The sequence below is a fragment of the Myotis yumanensis genome, unplaced genomic scaffold (genome assembly GCF_028538775.1).
Source record: "Myotis yumanensis isolate MYYU_CA2020_CCGP unplaced genomic scaffold, mMyoYum1.0.hap1 SCAF_2, whole genome shotgun sequence".
Classification (NCBI taxonomy): Eukaryota; Metazoa; Chordata; class Mammalia; order Chiroptera; family Vespertilionidae; genus Myotis; species Myotis yumanensis.
In genome coordinates, this window is record NW_027223753.1 from 78990314 (window position 1) to 79002662 (window position 12349).

At 42.5% G+C, this 12349-nt stretch overlaps 1 protein-coding gene across 10 annotated transcripts in view; it reads left to right on the plus strand.

Annotated features, from left to right (window-relative positions):
- KIF13A (kinesin family member 13A) overlaps positions 1–12349 on the plus strand; it is a 219279-nt gene that overhangs the window by 106701 nt on the left and 100229 nt on the right. For all 10 annotated transcript variants that reach the window (XM_070405671.1, XM_070405675.1, XM_070405677.1 and 7 more), the window contains one exon: positions 10982–11042. In XM_070405671.1, the coding sequence (XP_070261772.1) occupies positions 10982–11042 (61 nt within the window). The remainder of the gene's footprint in view (positions 1–10981; positions 11043–12349) is intronic.

Consider the following 12349-nt stretch of genomic DNA (forward strand, 5'->3'; position numbering starts at 1 on the left):
ATTTATTTCTTCCTATAGTCATTGGGAGTCTTTCATCTAAAACAATAGGACCTCAAACTAGAGATGAACAGTAGGGTAAATGACTCCGGGATGTCTCAAAGAACTCACAGGCAGGGAGTGGCTGGGGTTCAAATACGAACACTTCTCCTACCTCCCCTTCTTCTGTCTCTGTCCCCATGTGTGTCCCCTTCATTTTTCTCTCTCACTGCACACCAGCTGTCTGCTTCTGTAGTCCACGTGCTTAGAAACATGGCCTCAGCCTTACTCAGATTCTAGCATCAGTTGTTAAAGAAAGGCTGGTTTGACTTCTTGGTCCATAATCCAAAAATTCCATCAGATGCTTGGGACCAGTTAACTGTGGTCAAGGGATTATGGAACTGTGAGTGGTCCAACTTGAGCCCCTATGTGCATCTTCCCTGCCTTCTCCCCTGAGCATAGCCTTTTATATGACTTATTAAAACATGGCAGCAAGCCATGGGAACCAGATGGTTGGAGTGGAGGTTAGTACAGTTCTCCAAAGAAAAGGTGCTATTTCTAGAATAAATGGGGTCTGTGATTCTAGGCAAAAAAAAAAAAGTGACTGTTCACTACATCTCTATCCCCACTGAAGTTGGGTATTGGTAACTTTTACCTTCATCGTGATTATTTGCTAATTGGCTTTTTTTCTCTTGTCTTATACCTGTTCAGTCCATCTTCCACATTGCTGCCACAGTGGTCATTCCAAAGTAAGAATATGATGTTGTCATTTGCCAACAAACAATCCCTGGCTTCTTAATAAGGCACATAAAGTCTCACACGGTCTAGCTCTGCCTACTCCCTGGGTGTTCCCTTTCTTCCCCGCTCACTGCTCTTTGCACACTGCTCAGCTCCTCCTCATCTCAGTTGCTTGCTGGCTTCTCCTTTACCTGGAATGCCTTTCCCACTTGTTTTCTCAACAGTTATCTTTCACAATTTAGCCCAAGCTTTGCCTCTTCTAGAAACCTTTCCTGAGCCCCTTTCACCTCACCCTCACCCCTGCCCTGCAGTGTAATTATTCCTTCTTGCCCTATACTGACTTCTATATATTGTGCTCTCCTTTTTTTGATTACTTCCCTCTAATAGAGTGTGAGATCCTTATAACTGGGGGACTCTTATTTCTGTCCTAACTAGCACATAATAGCTACTCAGTAAATGGCTTTTAAATGAATGCAAAGATGAATTAGTTGTTTGAAGAGACATTCTCTATGAGCCCTTAGAAATTCAAACTGCAATCAAGAATACTACTCTCCACACAGTCGTTTCCTAAACAGACTGAATTCCCTGAGATCAGGAGTAATGCCTGTTGCTGATAAATGTGCAGCAGAGGCTGTTGGCTTGGTTTGAGTCTTTAAAATGCTTTGACATCTTCCCAGTCAGGCAATATCAACTGCAATTCAAGATATTGTTTGTGTACACATATAGGCATATAGGCATATGTAAAGGAAACGATTCATTGCATCGTAAAAGTCAGCAGTCTTGACAGCTTTCGAGTTGGGGAGGTGGTGTCTGTCCATAGAACTCACCGGTAGTGAGGGGGATCATCCTGACAGCCCTTCCTTGGAGCCCCGCAGCAGAGATGACAGACACAGGCACAGTTCCTGCTGCTGGCAGAGCGGCTTTCGCAAATAGCAGTGGTGAAGGTAGTTCTAGGGGTCAGAAGGCTTTCAGTGTTGGGCATTCCTTTCAGTTTCAGTCGAGCTTCTCCAAAATGAATGAAGTTTAACTCTTTTTTCTTTTTTTTTAAATGATTCTTCACATCTCTGATAATAGGAGAAAGGGAGAAAAAATTTGAAGCTTGGCATTAGAGGAAAATTTTAACTTGACTTGAAATATAGTACTTTTCTTTTTGTCTGACTCAATTCTCATAACACAGTATGGTGAGATGTGAACAAATTTGGCATGTGTCTTTTATATAAATTATACTCTCAAGTTGACAAAGTTGAAAAGTAACCACAAAACAGGACATTGGCAAACCAGTATTTATAAAATTGGAGAAATGGGGATTTGTGGAGAGATCTTGGGCTTAGTTTTCAAAGTAGATAGTAGCCGGAACAAGCTGTTAATAGCAGCTGGATGTGCAGATGTGAACAGTGGATTGATTGTGCAAAGGGAGAAGGATGACAGTATAGAATGAAAGGAGAGAGACACAATCCTTTGTGTAAACAAAGCGAGTTCTCATAGAGTGCGGTTTTTCCCCCCAAAACCCTTGGATTCTGGATTTCGTAGCTAGGAGGTAGTGTGTTTTGCATTGATGCTTTTGTCACAGAACACAAAAACTGTAGCAACTCTTCTACTCATGGCAATGTGGACCTTTTTGGCTTTTCTCTTTTCTCTATTTGATTCAGCAAATACTGAGCACCTGTCAATTGTATCTGTACCTGTAGAGATAAAGAAATGAATTAGCACAGTCCCTGACTCAGAAAACTCCCAGCTTGATGAGAATATAAAGTACGTAGGATGTGCCTGGTACCTAGTAAGTACTCCATAGGTGGTAGCTGTACTGTTAACTGGGGAGAGGAGCCCATGAGTAGAGACTGTTAATACTGATAACAGTAGCTGCCTTACACTGAGTTACTATTATGCACCAAGCATTGAATTAGTATACATTTTGTTTAAATTCCCACAGTCTTATTTTAATGTAAAATGTGCAGTTATTTAGGTAGAGTTATTAGAGAGATGGAGCTATCAACTAAAACAGCACAAAACGGGGTGACAAATGTGGAGAGATGTTGAGGAAACACTGGAGAAGGTGACATTTAGGTAGTTCTTAAAGAAGGATTTGTAGCTCACTGGGCAGCAGGTGAGGAGAGGGAAGAGGTTTCAGGAAGAAGGGATTCCCTGATACAGTCTAGGTTTTCTTCTTTTCCCTCCTGGACTTTCCACTGTGCTTAATGCACACAGAGGATTTCTTGGTGATTGGCGGAAGTTTTCAGAGCTGAAGAGATGGCTGACTCTTGACATATATAGAGATAAATATGGGAGCTTTCTTCTATCTTCTTAGAAAAAGAGTGAGAATTCCATAAACATACAAATAATGTCTGATGGGTGGCACCAGATGAAGTGAAAAGGGAGAGGTTGACAAAGTGCTGCTGTATTATCCACTCTGTTGCAGCGCTGCAGAGAATTCACACACACCATGTGCATTCTGAGCAGCCATCCTATGTGAAAACACAGTTTTACAAGATTATTTAATTAAAAGGTAGTTCACCAAGAAGTTGCTTTAAAAAATACCTTCTCAGAGTATTTTAGTTTGGTGGAATTATGGACAGTAAAAACATTAGAAAAACCATGGTCTTCTCCTCTAAGAATTAGTAATGTAGCAGAACAAAGAGAGCCTTTCTCTCTCTCTCTCTCATATACAATCTAGTTAGACTGATATGAAATTCAGGGTAATAAGCAGTGTCCTTAAGAAAGGTTTCATAAGGAGTGACATTTGAGAGGACATTGAAAGATTTTAATAAGGACAAATTGAAAGGGAATAGGATTTGACTCACTTTGCAAAAAATCTGATGTTTATGTTCGGAAATATATCTTTGCATAAAATTAAATTATCTAGAGAATAGATAAAATTAAATTATCACTTTCTGGAGAAGGGTTGTGAGAGATATTAAATTTATTTTGAAAAAAGTGTACTTTTGGGGGGATGAGGACACATTTGTAATACCTTAACCAATAAAGAAATTTTTTAAAAAGTGTACTTTTTTATTTTTAAAAATAATTGTTTATGTTTTGTCTTTTCAACTAGATGGTAAACAACTAGAGGACAAAAAAACATGCCTAATATATATTTGAGTTTCCTAAGATACCTAAAACAGAAAAGTGGCAAATAGGCATTTGTTGATTGCTTTTTGGATTAAACGTTTTACAAGTGGAGAATGTAGTAGAGAAAGCATACAAGTAGAAAGAATGAAAGGAAACATACAGAGGTAATGCCATGGAAAGTACCTTTACATTTGGTTTTATGGATCAGGAAAATGACTAGCAGATCACCTTTTTTTTTTTTTTCTTTAAGCCTCACCGAGGATACTTTTCCCACTGATTTCTAGAGAGAGTAAAAGGGAAGGGGGAGGAGAGACACATCAATTGGTTGCCTCCTGCAGGGAGCCTGCAGGGAGGTAGTGCCCTTGACCAGGAATCGAACCCACGAACCTTTGGTCCACAGGCCAATGCTCTAATCACTGAGCCGGACATTTCTTAGAACATGTTGATGCCTTCTGGTTCTTCAAGGAACGTAGAAGATTCTTTCTTCCTTTTTTTCAAAGTTGCAAATGGAATTTTGCTGAAATGCCATCAGAGATTGGACTTTTGGTTAAGGGTGGAATTTGGCTATGCCACATCCTGCTCCCAAGTCCTGGAACTCCTTTTCCTCAGAATATATATCACTCAACACATTTGCCTTATTAAAAACAACTGGTAGTAACTTCACTGGCTGTTCAGTGGTTCACAAAGATGCAGAGCTAACATTTTTAAGAGAGTGATGAAGGTGGAGCAGATGTAGACTGCAAGCTGCAGGGAATTAGATGCTGTTATGAATTTTACAAGTTGCAAATGAAGAGGAAGGAGTGGGATTCTGAGGAGGTGGAGTCACATTTTATTGGAAACAATGAAGACAATGGCTTTCAGATTTTAAAAACAACTAGAGAACATCTGCACTTTTGGCTTTTTCTAGTTGAAGGCTCTTGGAAGGTATGGATGTCTTTACAAATAAATTTATCACAGTGTTGATTGGCATTGATGAGATATAAGATTTACACTCAGTCTCCAAAATCCATTTATTTCTTTTACTCCGTCCTGTGCATTAAGAAGTCCCCCATCTCCCGCACTCATTAAGATACTAGTGACTCCATAATGAATAGATGAAATAAGCATTTAGGAATTCTTATGAAACGAGTTAGAAATTTTATTTAGCATATTTCTCTAACATGCTGACTTTGAAAAAATTAATTTTTTTAAGTGGTCAGTTTCCAAAAAATCTCAAGAAAATAGTGTTATCTCTTTTGAAATATCAATGGATTTTGTATTGGAAAACCAGAACTTCTGTAAAACCTAAGAAAATCATGTTCCCTTTTGTTCTAGACCTTTTGTGATTAAATTTTAAGTAAATTTTGGCCATGAAAAGAAAGATAACATTTTGTGAATAGTTTATAATACTAACAAGTTTGCAAGGAAAATGATAAGACAAGTAAATTATTTTAAATACCTTTGAAATTCTTTTAGTAATAATCATAACTAACAACAGTCAAACAAATAATTGTTTTAATTTCTGTGCAAACTATATACATGATGTGGCCATACTTGTTCATCTACATGAAACATGGAATGATGGTATGGAAGAGGATCCCAGTGCTTATCTTGTGACCGAATCTGTGTTTAACCATTGATGGAACCAAGTTTCCCCCAGAACATGCATCTGAAAGTAATGAAACACCTAAAAATATATCTTGCAGTTTGAACCTGTTTTTATTCAGAACAGTTCTCACATCCATTCTGTATTCTTGTCTGCATTCCAACTCCTTCTTCTGGTATTATGTTTTGTTATTGAAGAGATACTACGTACAGCTGTTGCTCTGTATGAGGTACTGACCCAGGCACTATGAAGTGCGTGAGCCGAAGTCCCCCGATGGCTTCACCTTTAGAGTGGAGGTGAGATCACACTGAACAACATGTGGCCTAGTGCCACGGGAGCTGCAGTGTGCTGTAGAAGTCCATAGAGGGGATGATCACTATGGCATGCATTAAAACAATCATAACAATTTTTTTATTCACTTGCTTTAGGGAAATCCCACCAATTTCTGGGATTCAGCTTCCTTACTGGTAAATGTTTAGTAAAATGATAACCATGACTGGTTTGAGGGATGAGCATTCTAAAACACCTGTGATCAAAGGCTTTGAAATTTTAGAATAATTCAGTTCAGGGATAGGCTGGTATTCGAAAAGCAAAGAAGAGTTGTATCTATCAGTACTGTCAGTCCCTTTTCTCCTCTGCAGTTGTAACATTTGTCTGAATATTAGGGGACAAACACTTAAAATAAAAATGTTGATCTTTCTATGAGCAAAACAGCCTTAAACTATTAGAAATGGGGTTTGGAACATAATTTTGGGATGATTATTAATTGAGAGGTAGACCCTGAAGATTTGGAGGGGATTTCATTTTATTTCAAGGAGCGTCACTGAGAATGTAAATCTCTAGCTGAGAATGTAGAGTCTAGCAGAACAGCAAACTAAAAAAATAAGTTTTAGCTAGATGTCAAAATGAATAGGAGATAAATTGTTACTTCATTTATATAGCAACTACTAAGAGGAATTCATTGAGACTCTAGAAAAAAAACAGTAAAATACACAAAAATTTGAAAGTAGCCTCTATTGATCATTTAAAGTAAGGAGAATTGACTTAGGTCAAAAGGAAAGGAAAATGCCCTGGGAATGAACAGTAAGTGGTATAAGATGTCATTAAAAGGAGGTTGTGGAATCTCCTTTTCTGGAAATGTTTAAAAATAAGACAGATCTTCATCTCTCAGGAAAAGTATTGAAGCTCAGTCCTGCCAGAGGCAGGATGATTAACTGGATTATGCCTGTGTGGTCTCGGGAGTCATTGCAACAGCCTCTGAATGAAGTAAATATTCCACACTCTGTTGGCTGAGGCTGTTGTTTCATAGCTGTTCATTCTAGCCTGGTTTATTGTAAGGCCAGAGTGAATGTTTGTATAAGTAACAAAATTGAATTTGGACTTGAGATTGATGATGTAAGTTGTGTGCCTACCTGAATCTGTTTTAAAAGCACTGAAGTATATATATAGTGCTGAAACTATTCAGAGCATAACTTAATCTTTTGACGGATGGAGAAAGTGCCTGCTTTCATGTCAGGTCGCACTGTCATTAATCATCCTATCTAATAATAGACAAACATGGTAATTAACCATACCTCCGCTACGCTTCCCATTGGCTAATCAGCAGGATATGCAAATTAACTGCCAACAAAGATGGCAGCCAGCAGCCACGCAGCTGAAGCGAACATGAGGCTTGCTTGCTCCAGTGATGGAGGAAGCCAAGGTTCCCCACCTGCCACGGCCCAGCTCTGAGCTCCGGAAGCAACAATGTTTCAATTATAGAAGCTAAACAAACCCCAGATACCTGCTTTCATCCAGCAGCAGGCTCAGAGCTTAGAGCGACAGTGATGACAACAGAGTTTCAGTTATAGAAGCTAAACAAACCCAGATACCTGCTTTCAGCCAGTCATGGCCTCAGAGCTGGAGCCGGCTCTCAGCTCCAGTGACAGCTATAAAGGTAAATAAATCCCAGAATTAAAAAAAAAAAAAAAAGAGGCTGGGAGCTTCAGTCGCCCACCAGCCTGAAAACGGCCCTCAGCCCCTCACCCAGACTGGTCAGGCACCCCAGTGGGGACCCCCACCCTGAAGGGGGTGTGACCAGCTGCAAACAGCCATCAGCCCATCATCCAGGCTGGCCAGGCACCCCAGTGGGGACCCCCACCCTGAAGGGGGTGTGACCAGCTGCAAACAGCCATCAGCCCCTCACCCAGGCTGTCCAGGTACCCAAGCGGGACCCCCACCCTGATCCGGGACACCCTTCAGAGCAAACCAGCCAGCCCCCACCTGTGCACCAGGCCTCTATCCTATATAGTAAAAGGGTAATATGCAAACTGACCCTAACAGCAGAAGGACTGGGAATACTGGTCACTATGACACACACTGATCACCAGGGGGCAGATGCTCAATGCAGGAGCTTCCCCCTGGTGGTCAGTGCGCTCCCACAGGGGGGAGCTCTGCTCAGCCACAAGCCAGGCTGACGGCTGCCAGTACAGCAGTGGTGGTGGGAGCCTCTCCTGCCTCAGCAGTGCTAAGGATGTCTGACTGCAGCTTAGGCCTGCTCCCCGCTGGCAAGTGGACATCCCCCAAGGGCTCCCGGGCTGCCAGAGGGATATCTGATTGCCATCTTAGGCCCAATCCCCCGGGGAGCAGGCCTAAACCAGCAAGTGGTCACCCCCGAGGGGTCCCAGACTGCGAAAGGGCACAGGCTGGGCTGAGGGACCCCCCCACACCCCCGAATGCACAAATTTTTGTGCACCGGGCCTCTAGTCTATACTAATAAAAGAGAAAGATGCAAATTGATCGCACCTCCGTGGTGCCCACAAGCCACGCCCACCAGCCAATCAGGAGTGAGTATGCAAATTAGCCCAACAAATATGGCGGGATAATTTGCATATGCAGGCACCCAGCGGGCCTAGGTCCTGGGAACATCCTAGGGACCCAGGCAGCTCAGAGCCTGCAGGCCCCAGCGTAGGCCCTGAGCAGCCTTGGTCCCAGAACACCCCTGGCCACTCCTGGCCTATGGGCCTTGGCACCGTGGGGGCAGGGCAGCAGAGGCTTGAGCAGGGCCAGAGAGGAGCGGGGGGCCCTCCCCAAGCCATAGCTGAGACTTGATCAGAGCCGGGGGCCCTGCCCAAGCCACAGCGGAGGCTTGAGCAGGGCCTGAGCGGAGGGGTGGGGGGTGGCCTTGCCCAAGCCTCGGGCAGAGGCTTGAGCAGAGCTGGAGGGCCCTGCCCAAGCTGCATTGGAGGCTTGAGCAGGCCCGGAGACAGGGGGTGTGCCAGCCTAGGCTTGCCAGCAGTCCTGCCTCTGTGGGTGAGCTGCAGAGGAAACTCCTTTTCTGACAGCTCATTGGCTAAGCTCCCTGTATGCCACTGGTAATGTTCTTGGTAACTTGGATAATAAGAATCCAAGAAGGTGATCTAGGGTTTTCCACCTCACTCCTGGAGGAAAAAATGAAGGTCCACTGCTGGAGAGCTAAGAAATGTCATATCCTGCCCTAGCCGGTTTGGCTCAGTGGATAGAGCCTCGGCCTACCATCTGCAAGGTCTGGGTTGATTCTGATCAAGGGCATGTGCCTAGGTTGCAGGCTCCTCCCTGGCCAGGGCCAAGGTCAGGGCTCATGCAGGAGGCAACCAATCAAAGTGTTCCTCTCACATTGATGTTTCTCTCTGTCTTTTCCTCTCTCTTCCACATTCTCTAAAAATCAATGGAAACGTATCCTCAGGTGAGGATAAAAAAAAAAGAAAGAAAGAAAGAAATGTCATATCCTATAAAAGACACATCTTGAAAATGCCTAAAGAAAGTTATTTTTTCATGATGAAGGGACTGGAGTTTGTGTTGATGAAAACACCTTGGCGACTGCGGTGGCTAGCAGTGGCTGCAGCAGCAGGGTGATGGGGCTGGCACCTTTCCCTGATCAGCCCGGTCACCTCCCACAGAGGGAGGCCAGACTTCGGCTTAAGCCCACTCCCAGCGGGCCTAAGCCGTCAGTAGGACATCCCCTGAGGGCTCCCAGTCTGTGAGAGGGGGCAGGCTGGGCTGAGGGGACACCCCCCCCCCCCCCCCCAGTGCAGGAATTTCGTGCACTGGGCCCCTAGTTCAATAAATAATTATAAGTAATTACTTTGAACACTGAAGTATACAAATAGGAATCAGGTCTGGTTCCTGCTTTCAAGGAACTTAGTCTACCAGTGGATTTGAAACGTATGCAGAGATAATATACACGATACGTGAAAAATAGAATAATTGGGTTAGGTGTCACAAAAAGGATTAAACAGTGTTGTGAGAGTTCAGAGAGAGCTGAGACAGCTAGTTCCTTTGAATTAAACCAAGGAATGCTTCCTAGTAGAAAAATACATTGAATTGGACTGTAAGGAGTAGGAAGCATTGTGAAGGGTGGAAATGAAGAGAATACCAACTGAGATAGGATTGTAACTCCAAGATGCTGACTAGCTCAGCTGAAGCATGAAGAAGTTGGGGCACTTGGGCTGGAAAGGCCTCATTGTGGCCAGTCTCAAATGCCAGGTCAAAGAGCTTGGGTTCTGTTTGCTCAGAGAGTAAGATCCCTTGGAAATGATTAAGCATTAAAGGGTCTCTGTCCGTGGAAGTTTTTTAATTTGCTATTTGGACTACATGGTGAAAAGGCTATAAAAGGGAGCCCAAGAGAAAGTGGCTGCTGAGACATCTGGGCCAGTTAGCTAAGGTAGGTTCATAGAGAAATACTAATTTCAAGGCATGTTAATAGGTGTTACTCAAGAAAGGGCCTCCTCACCAAAATTAATTGGAGAAATAAAAAGTTAAACAGTTAAATGGATGTATTTGCTGGAGAGCTTTTCAGAGCCTTTAATATTGAGAACCTCAAATAGGGCAAAATGTACAATTTCTAACATGATTTCATCTTTTTTAGGGACTATCTCAAGAAACTACTGTTCTTTGGACCACATTTTAGGGACTGTTGCCCTATGCACTTAATAATGATGGCCAGAACCTGAGTGGTGGTCATATGCATGAAAAACAGTGATTAGATGAGGGATTTAGGGCAGCAGCATCTGCCGTCCTAATAACATAGTAGGCGCTCAGTAACTATACAGAAAATTAATGCATGCAAGAGTGAATTATTGATTTCTTCCCCCTGGGTCCAAGATTGCATGGTGAAACAGAAGAGGGAATGGTGTCCAAGAAGGCAGTGTGGAGGGTTTTGAGCTTTGGTTATGCTGGAAATAGTAGCGTCATGGAAAGAGGAATTGCTTTAAATGAAAGTTGATCACTTAGTGTTTCTTGAGAAGCTCTGGGAGATCCAGCCGGAGGGTTACAGCAGATGCTGGAACTGTGGGACTGTTGGAACTGTTGACTTGGAGAGAAGTCATTGTTTTTTCTCACTGAATGTATCATTTTTTAAAATGTTGGTTAAGATGTATGCTTGTTTGAATTATGGATAAATAGCAATTTTCATATATAACTTAGTCTAAGAAGATAACCATCACTGTAGTCTAAAAGAAACTTCAGGATTAACAGAGCATCCAACCTGAGGTGACAGTAGCAGGCATTCTCATCTTCATCAGTGAATTTTTTTTGCAGGCTGATTTATTTATAGAAGTTAATTAATGTTTAAGTTTAACATTTTGTTCTTTTATTCAGGTATTTGCCTTTGATTATTGCTTTTGGTCCATGGATGAATCTAACACCGCAAAGTATGCTGGTAAGTTGGCTCTCTTTCTGCAGTTGATGGTTGGGCCTCTGGCCTCTTTTTCCATTACACCTGTTTTCTTTAATTATTCTGGAGTTCTATTTTCCCCATAACATTCACAGTCATTCTTTCCAGTCTAGTGCACGGGCTTGGAAGTCAGTCAATAGATTTGATTTCAGGATTTGACTCAACCACTGAAAGTGGTTTTGCTGTAAAGCCATGGACAGGTGTTGTTATTGCTTTCAGCCTGTAAAGGGAATATTAGTATCTTCAGAGGTGCTCCAGGGATTAGAGATAATGGGGGAACCACCTCAAGTCATACATGGTAGCTGTTGTGATTGTCACATAAGAAGAGGTTTAATGTGCCATGCCTTTCCCTGTTGTTAACTTTCAGCCAATGCACAACTCTGTTAAGCCAGCAGTTCTCAACCTGTGGGTTGAGACCCCTTTGGCGGTTGAACGACCCTTTCACAGGGGTCGCCTAAGACCATCCTGCATATCAGATATTTACATTACGATTCATAACAGTAGCAACATTACAGTTACGAAATAGCAACGAAAATAATTTTATGGTTGGGTCACAACATGAGGAACTGTATTTAAAGGGCCAGAAGGTTGAGAACCACTGGATTTTAATCAAAGCACAGGTGCCATTGGCTTCCAGAACTCCCGTGCACCTGAGTGTCTGAAGCAGTCCGTGGTGATATGCACTAAACCCGTGGTCAGCAAACTTCGGCTCTCGAGCCACATGCGGCTCTTTGGCCCCTTGGGTGTGGCTCTTCCTAAGCCTTAGGAGCACCCTAATTAAGTTAATAACAATGTATCTATCTATATAGTTTAAGTTTAAAAAAATTGGCTCTCAAAAGAAATTTCAGTCGTTGTACTGTTGATATTTGGCTCTGTTGACTAATGAGTTTGCCGACCACTGCACTAAACACACCTTCCTCAGGGAAACATTGCCTCCTAGCTCCACATTTTGCTAGTGGTTTTTTCATGAGTCATGTCAGCCCTATTCTGTCAGACATAAATGACTGCAGATTTTATTATTTGTGATCATAGGTGCATCTTAGCCTTTCCTAGAAGCTAATCACAATTGCTTCAGCTTAAGAGTGAAGCATCTGATTTAGTGAAGAGAGTCTGATTCCTTCCCTCCCAATTGGGTACTCCTTTCCTGGATATATGGTCATAATGAGTGTTTTCTCCTAATTTCTACTTATAAGACTATCAGCTGAGTGACTTTTCCATTTACTTAAAAAAAAGAAAAAGTGAGGAAAGGAGAGGATGTAGGCTTTGCAGTGGTTCTCAACCTTGGCTGCACA